Source organism: Pongo pygmaeus, chromosome X (assembly GCF_028885625.2).
Source record: "Pongo pygmaeus isolate AG05252 chromosome X, NHGRI_mPonPyg2-v2.0_pri, whole genome shotgun sequence".
Taxonomy (NCBI): Eukaryota; Metazoa; Chordata; class Mammalia; order Primates; family Hominidae; genus Pongo; species Pongo pygmaeus.
Genome location: NC_072396.2, coordinates 87,221,232 through 87,229,561, shown reverse-complemented (window position 1 = coordinate 87,229,561; position 8,330 = coordinate 87,221,232). Strand labels below are relative to the sequence as shown.

The window sequence follows — 8,330 nt, the reverse complement described above, 5'->3', positions numbered from 1 at the left end:
GTTTGTTTGTTTTTTACAAAGGCCTTGGTTTGAAGCAGGATTAGCAGCAACTCAAGATAAAGGAAGCCCCAGGCAGAAGCACCAACATCTCCTGATTTTTGGTGAAAATATTATGTTCATGTTGCAAAAATGTTGATCAGAAAAAACAATTAGGACTTGATTATATTTCAGGAGAAAGAAAAGGAGCAGTAAAGAAAACAAATCTGATAATACCTATAAAATATATGAGTAATGTATATTAGTAAAAGTACTGATGATAGTGATAAATGTGTATATATATTTTTGTATCTCCTAAAATATCTACATAGAGCTCCATTAAAGAGTTCAGGATACATTGAAAGTTGATATTTGTGTAGTTTTGTGAGAAAAGCTATAACTTTTTAACCAATTTTAATTTTTATAGGATATCGAAAGAGAAGGAAGTTAGTTGGTATGAACTGAAAGAGAACCAAGAGGCTTAAACCTATGGGTTTTGTGCTTGTACATATACCTGTACAGAATAAATATTATTTATAAAGAGTGATATGCCCATGACTATACACACAGCATGTGGCATATTTCATACACAACAATCGTGTGTGGTGCACCATGGAGCTGTAAATTATTAGGCAATTTGAAAAATACAAGACATCATATGCTGTAATCATTACCTATTCAAATGATTAAATCATTTTGGGTTGTCTAACAAAAACACCTACTTCAGACTATGAATTGAGGGGGATTTACTGCTGGGAAATTATCATTAAATGTCCTGTTCATTGCTTCACATGCATCTACCAAAAAAAGTTGAATAAGGCATGCCTGTACATACAAAACCTTAAAACAGAACTGGTTCAGATTTGATAATTTACTCCTCAACTATCACTAAAGGTAACAGTCACTTATTTTATGGAGGGTCTTGTGAAATAAAATAAAACAAATGAAATTGTGTATGGGAGTGGGAAGAAGAGTGTAATCAAACTCCCACCCCCAAAATGTCTCCTTGTATTATGTTTTCCTTCCCCCCATACTCAGATAGGAATGGACAGAGTTCAGCATTGTTGGGATAAACAGTTTACCTGCGTTTCTGGGCCTAGGAAGAGCCTTAAGAGGGAGAGTGCTTCTCCTTACCTATTATCGTCGTCCCATCCCTCCTCAGGGGAATGAGGGATCAGGTACCAAAAGGGAACCTAGCAGAATGGAGAGGAAGAAGAAGGATGGGTGCAGTGAGGCGAAATGAAAGCCTTATAGAAGATCTGAGCTCAGTTTCAGGAGAAGCAAGTTTGGAGAAAGGTCTATCTACTGGCAGAGAGAGAGAGAAAGCGAGAGAGAGCGAACGAGCGAGCGAGCGAGAGAGAGAGAGAGACTCCCTTTTTGGAGAACATTAGTAAGGTTGAACCTCCTAAAATAAAACCCACCTCGAGCCTTCCCTATGCGGGTTCCCACAATTTGTGCTGTGCTTTGCGTGAGCGTGGGCCCCGGAATAGGCCGTGCCGTGTGCGCCAGTGTATTTCAGAGCTGAGCTGAAAGGCCAAAAGTCAGAGGAAGGGAATCAAGAGTCAAAACAATGACTAATGATTTATAAGCTGAAGCAAAGCAGAAGTGCTGTTCACCCGGAATGTGCCTCTGTTTAAACGCTCCACCTCACACAGCACACAATAAGGCCAGGAGAAGAAAACTTTTTTTTTTTTTTGGAAAAATGTTTTATTTAAACCTTTTTAATCTTTTACAACAATAAAATATTGCGTCAATATAAACCCCTTGACTAAAACTTCACATCAAACATTACAGCGAATTGTTTTCTTTTTGACATCCAACTTATCTGTGAAAGAATTTCCTTTTAAACACAATGCAGAATTTATTGAAAATAAATAATTGTTGGCAACTGCAATAGGCAATTTGAATAAAATAGTTGAAAAAGCAACTCTTAATGAAAATAGCGTTTATTATACATCAGTTACTAAATGAATAAACTAAATGATCTTTCTTTAAATTAATAACTTCAAAAACGTTTAATATACAAAACTGTACAGTTATAAAGTCGGCAGAAATATTTGGGTTAACTCAGGTTCGAACCATAGCAATTAACTGCAAAGAAAAAAAAATCGAAACAAACAAAAAACTCCCAACAGTTGTAAAACATGAACTCAGTGTGGGGGAAAAAAAATAAAATCCTAGAACTAAAACCTAACTACCAACAGAATGCAGAGACTTGACAAAAAAGTAGAAGGGTCCGGGATTTGAATTAACACATGCTCTTCGACCTGCAGCTGAGGGAGACACAGTGTGGTGGACCAGAGGCCTGGCAACTCATACTAACGCATCCTCGACAACGGGGCCGGGCTTTCTGGTCCTTAGGTAGTTTGAAGCTTTGTCTACAGCAGCTGCGCCTAAAGGCCGGACTAGGCGGCCAGCAGTGGCGTGCAGCGCCCCCAGCCAGGTCTGGCCGGCGGCGGCTGGGTGTTGGGTGCTTGGCCGGCCTCACACGTGTGTGCTCCTTGGGAATGAGGTTCGCCTGTGGACCTGGTGTGTGGATACTAGCTAGCAATAAAGCCACAGCAACTGCGTATTTTTGGGATCTCTACACAGCCTAGCGAGGTTTTTTTTTTTTTTTTTGTACTTTTTGTTTTTGTACATAGTAACACGATACACACAGCTACCTACACACACATGTTTGCACGCGCACGCACACACACACTCACAGAGACACATACACACAGAGATTTAAAAATATATATATATATATTTTTTTTTAAAAAAAAGCAAGAACCCAGCCTCCCGGGCGCTCGCTAGCTCGCTGGATCGTCGCTGTGGGCTTCCACCAGCTGTGCTTATCAGAAACGCCGAGACAGCTCCCCACGAGCCCACGCACAGACAGCGGTATATACATGGGGGGGAGAGGGGGTACACGGATGGACCAGAATCCCTGTGACCTTTGCCAATCATTTCATTGTCGTTCTGCACTGAGCAGAGAATGCCTATCCCCCACACCCTCGCCACCCCTCCCCAAGGGTTTCTCACTCAGAGGGGGCGGTGAACTGGAGGTGAACCGAAATGGGAGACGCTGGCCCAGTCGCCAGCGTCTCCAGGTCGTGATCTCCAGTGAAAGTAATCGCGTGTGAAGGCAAAGTCTTTCCTCTAGGAGGGCCGAAGTGAGATCGCGCGGGAGGTCGCCCTAGCGAGGCTGGGGGCCTGGATTTCTGCGCGCAGGAATCCTGGAGTCCGGTGGGTGCGGAGCCCTCCCAGACTGTCAGGCCACCTCTTTGGCCCAGCGTTGCCGCCAAATCCTTCTCAGATACCTGGATCTATGCTGCGGTAGCCTGCGCGGGCTCCACACTTCCAGGAGGGAGGGCAGAAAGCTGCGAAATCGCCGCTGCTACTTCGCACTAGTTTGCAAACCTAATAGGTTCCCTATTCTGCCCTTCCTAGGCACTCCACCCCGGAAAAAAAATACAACCAATATCATCATCAATAACTCTCTTCGTTGTATCCTCTCCTCCTCATACAGATTTGGGAAGGGGGGGTGAGTAGATAGGCATCTCTCTCCCGCCTGTTCCCATTCATCTCCTCCCTTTTCTAAGCAATTAAAAAGCCATCAGCTCAACGAAGTAGTAATAATAATAGCAATAATAACATGGAGTGGTCGATTAGATACAAATTATCTCACAAATATTGTGTACAGATTGTAGTAAAACACCTCAGACATTTAGAAACGCTATAGAAGTTTTTAAAAATGCAAAACTAGTCTATTGTAAAACAAATTTCACCTGAAATACAGCTGCTATAACCAAGGCGCTGAAAGGTTATTCAGAGGCACACATCTGTCTTCCCAATCCCTCCCCCGCCCCACCCCGCCCCCACGTTATCCCACTCCTTGTTCTTCCTAGAGAGGAGCGACCAAACAAACCTTACTCTGAGTAAACAATATGTATTGATCAGCAGAAAAGGCTAAAGGGAACTGTTGCCCGGGGAGCCAGGAATATGAGCTCCCAGCTTGGACTGCTTAATATAACTGTGTATCAGCATTGAGAAGCCTGAATGAGAGAGTATGTGTTTCCTTTGTCAACAGAAGTTAGAACCTCTTATGAAAAGGAAAGGAAAGGGAAAAAAAGGAAAGGAAAGGAAAGGGAAAAAAAGGAAAGGAAAGGAAAAGAAAAGAAAGGAAAGGAAAGGAAGAGATGGAAGGGAAGGGAAGGGGAAAGGAAAGAAAATGAAAGAAAATGAAAGGAAAGGAAAGGGAAAAAGAAGGGGAAAAAAAGAAAGAGGAAGGAAAGAAGAAAGGGGAAAGGAAAGAAAAAGGAAAGGAGGGAAAAGAGAGAGAGAGTACAAGAGAGCGAGCGAACGAGAGAGAGAGAAATAATAAAGAAAGCTAGAATGAAAAGAAGAGAGTGAGAGAGAAAGAGAAATCCGCGCTGCTCCCAGTGCGGCCGGCCGCCTCCTCGCTTCCTCCAGTCAGAGATCATGGCAAGATGTGTCTGTTTTCACGGTGTGCGAATAAACCTCATGCGGCTGCTGATCCCCTGGCGGAGTCATTCTTTTCTCTTTTTGTCTTCGATTACAGAACCAGACACGCACCACTTCTTTCTCCAACTGGAGGCTGTCTGCCAGCGAGGAGATCTCCTGCGCGGCAGGCTTGGGACACTTGAGGAAATGCGTCTCCAGTACGCCCTTGACACTCACCTCGATGGAGGTCCGCTTCTTGCGCTTGCGGCCCTGTGCAGCGATCTTGTCAATGCTGGTCGGGCTCCCTGTGGACGAATCCGCCTCCTCCAGCCACTTGTTCAGCAGGGGCTTCAGCTTGCACATGTTTTTGAAGCTCAGCTGCAAGGCCTCGAACCTGCAGATGGTGGTCTGCGAGAACACGTTACCATACAGTGTGCCCAGCGCCAACCCCACGTCGGCCTGCGTGAAGCCCAACTTGATTCTTCTTTGTTTGAATTGTTTGGCGAACTGTTCCAACTCATCAGAGGTTGGCGTCTCCTCGTCGGAGTGATCCTGGCAATGGTGCGAGCCCAGTTCGCCGTGATCCGGGGGCTCTCGGAGCACCGGGTGCAGGCTCTGTGCAGAGGCGGCAGCTGGAGGTGGGGTGAGTCCCCCGTGTTCCAGCATGCCGCTCACGGTGAAGCCAGGCTGCGAGTACACGTTGAGGGGTTGGCCGCTTGACGTGATAGACGGGGTCGGTGCCGGGCTCGCCCCCCAGGCGTTGGGGTGGTTAGTGTGCGGTGAGTGGTGGGCTACGTGTGGCGAGCGGTGATGGATGATCGCACCCAGTTGCAGGTCTTCTCGCCCGGGCTTCACGTCCTGCTGGTCCAGGGGGCTGGTGGCCAGTGTGGAGGACCATGGGCCCCCATCGCTCAGACTGGTCACCCAGTGATGCCCGAGGGGATGCCCATTGCTGGGAACTCCCTGCAAGTAATCACTTTGGAGAAGTTTCTGAGGGTTGCGGAAAGGACTCCCCTGCTGCATGCCCGCAGAGTCCGCATGGACTAGGGAGGTGGAAGTGAGAATGCTGTAGGGATTCGAGGCAGCTGTGGCCATGGTCGGTGAGGATCCCCTACTAGTTATAATGTAGCAAAGGGAGCAGCTTCAGCCTTTGACATCTACGGTGCGGGGAGCCAAAGACGCTAGCACGGGTTACCGGCACCCACCACGGCCAATCGCAGCGCGTCTCCGCCTGGCCAGGAGTAAGCCCGGCCAATAGCGGTGCGGGAGGTCGGGCTCGCTTTCCAAATTAGGCTGGTGAAGCTCCGGAGTTTCAATGAGACCCAAGCAGGAAGTGAATCAATCTTTCAGCTCCATTGGCTGCCTAGCGCAGAGTGGCGACCGTACATTTGATTACCCCTCCACTACCCCGGGGTTTATGTTGATGGGGAAAAGATGTGAGGGATGTGTTGTTGGGGGGCAGTCAGGGAGTGAGGTGGAAAATTAAGGTTGTAGTACTCCTTTTTGATTATTTAGATTAATCTAAATAAAGAAAAAGTGAAACAAGTTTAAATGTCATTTTGATCTCAGTGATTAGGGATTTTTCAGACTCACTCGGCGGTCTGGGCGGGCTAGTTGTGTGCCTAGGACTGCAAAACAAAACGTCGCTATAAACTTCGAGCAAAGTAACGTCTTCGATTGGACCCTAAACCAATAAAGTTGAAACCAATGATTTCAATAAGAACATTTCAGTTTATTTCATTGTATTAAGAACCTCGATATCAAGGTCTGAAAGCTTCTAAAAGATATCCTGTTCTTTCAGTTTTTCTGAAAAATTTTTTAGGTCACGAAGAACTGAATTATTCTGGGAAAGTAAAACCTAATGTGATACTGACAATATTCAGTTATTTCGAAGTTTGCTTCCCAATCTAGCTGGTCAATTGGAAACCTTGCTTTCTCACTGCTCCCTATCAGTTCTCATCACAGATCCCACAACTTCTGTCAAAGGTTCTGCTTGCTGAAGCGGGCAGCCCTCACACTCACCCAAAACATTCTGCAGACCCACTACGAATAGGTATACAGGAAAACGTTCGTGACCCCGCGCCCCAATGCTATCCCCTAGGAAAATTGTTTTTAACTTTCACCGCTCCCCCACCCTCCTCACCCGCCCTGCATTTAATGTGCCCAGGAAATTCAGAGAGAGAAATGGCGGGATGTTTGGCATCAAGTACCGCCCCCACTTCCCCAGTCCCCATCAAGCTTGAATTTGCTTTCAGCTTGAAAACACAGGACTGCTTTTACATTTTGGATAGAATAAAAGAGGTGAAACACTTGTGCTCCTTCTAAGCTTTTATAAGTTAGGAAAGGACGAGTCCGTGTGCTCCACAGCCCGGCGCAAAGGCAGTGCTTGGAAGCAGAGTGGGGAGAAAGGCAAAGATTTAAGATTTGTTCTAGCTGAGAAAAGGCAACACCAGATACCCAACATGGTCTTTGAAGTTAAAAAAATGACCTTTCATTGAATAATTTTGGAGGTAACCTAGCTGCCTAATTATATTTGCACTTACAGAAGACGGCATCAGAGTTCCCTTATTGGTTTGAAATTCCATTAAATATATTGCAAGAGCGCCTAGGTTAAGCTTGATTTAAATTTGCATACATTTTCATATATTTAGCAGAAATAAAAGAAGGCTTGCTGCTACCAGAAAGTCATTAAGGCATTAGTTTCTCTAAGAAGACAGATCTGAAGAATGTGCAAGAAAATGAGAAAAAAATAAAAACAAGGTGAGCTTATTCTGCCATTCCTTTATATAGCTAAAGAGCATCTATTTCCTGTGAAATGAGTAATTTCTTATGAGAGCACAGAGCAATAGGAGCTGATATTGGTAAGTGTAAACGTGTTTATTAGGCGTGAAAACCTGGCATCTGATTCAGATCTATTTCTTTTTTTCACTCTTTTTTTTTTAAGGTAAACACTTAGTAATTATTGGCAGAGGATCATTTGCCATCTCACCCCCTCTTCCTGCTCTCTCATTGAAACTGTAGCTTCATTTGCCCACGTCCTATTGTAGAGGCTTATCTGCTTTTAGAAATTGAGTTTTCCTTTCTCTCTCTCTCTTTCTCTCCCCCCCCCCCAACTCCCCACCTTTTCTGCTAAGGAGCTCATTTCTTTACTGCTAACTGTTTGCATCTTCCTTTGCAAGAATGCAATCTCATTTGTGCCTGAAATTCTGCTTCTGGAAGAAACAAGAACTTGTTAAAATCAAACAAAAGTAAAGTTTTTAGGTGTTCTGTTAAGCTGCCCTTTGGAAGATCCATTTGTGAGTCTGTGTCAGCTCAATTTAGAGGTCAGAGGGAAACGCGTTGAAGAAACCTTACGTGCAAAACGATCATGATCATTGCCATACTGTTTTTGTTGTTGTAGGTTCCCCACCCCCACCTTGCAGCTGCCTTTGGGTGAGAGTTGCTAATCTTAGGCCATTCAGGGGGTTAAGGTAATTATCAAATGATAAGGCTTTTGCATCAAGAAGGGGATCTTTTTTCAATCTTGACTTGCCTGAGTTCTTACAATCAACCTTCCTCTTGCCCATGGCCTCTGCTCCTGGTACCCTATTTTGCCAGCCGCATCAAGTGGTTCAGACCATTTACCAGAGGCTTGGAGGGGGAGAGGTAAGGAGGGAGATCTGATCCCAGGGACAGGTTTTTTACACCCTTACTTTGCAGTTTTTTAATGTAAAAACTCGCTTTTTAATGGAAATAATAGCTTTCGTCAGGAGCACAAACTGTCGTTATCGCCTTTATTTTTCTTTTCTCTCTCTCTCTTTCTCTTTCTTTTCTTTCTTTCTTTCTTTCTTTCTTTCTTTCTTTCTTTCTTTCTTTCTTTCTTTCCATCTTTCTTTCTTCCTTTCTTTCTTCCTCTTTCCTTCTTTCTT

The 8,330-nt window shown here is 44.8% G+C and overlaps 1 protein-coding gene across 1 annotated transcript; it reads right to left on the bottom strand.

Annotated features, from left to right (window-relative positions):
* Positions 1 to 4,207: 4,207 nt before the first annotated feature.
* On the bottom strand, positions 4,208 to 5,517 carry POU3F4 (POU class 3 homeobox 4). The gene has a single exon (XM_054472413.1). It carries the CDS (start codon positions 5,515 to 5,517, stop codon positions 4,432 to 4,434), a length of 1,086 nt encoding a protein of 361 aa, XP_054328388.1. The 3' UTR covers positions 4,208 to 4,431.
* Positions 5,518 to 8,330: the final 2,813 nt, after the last annotated feature.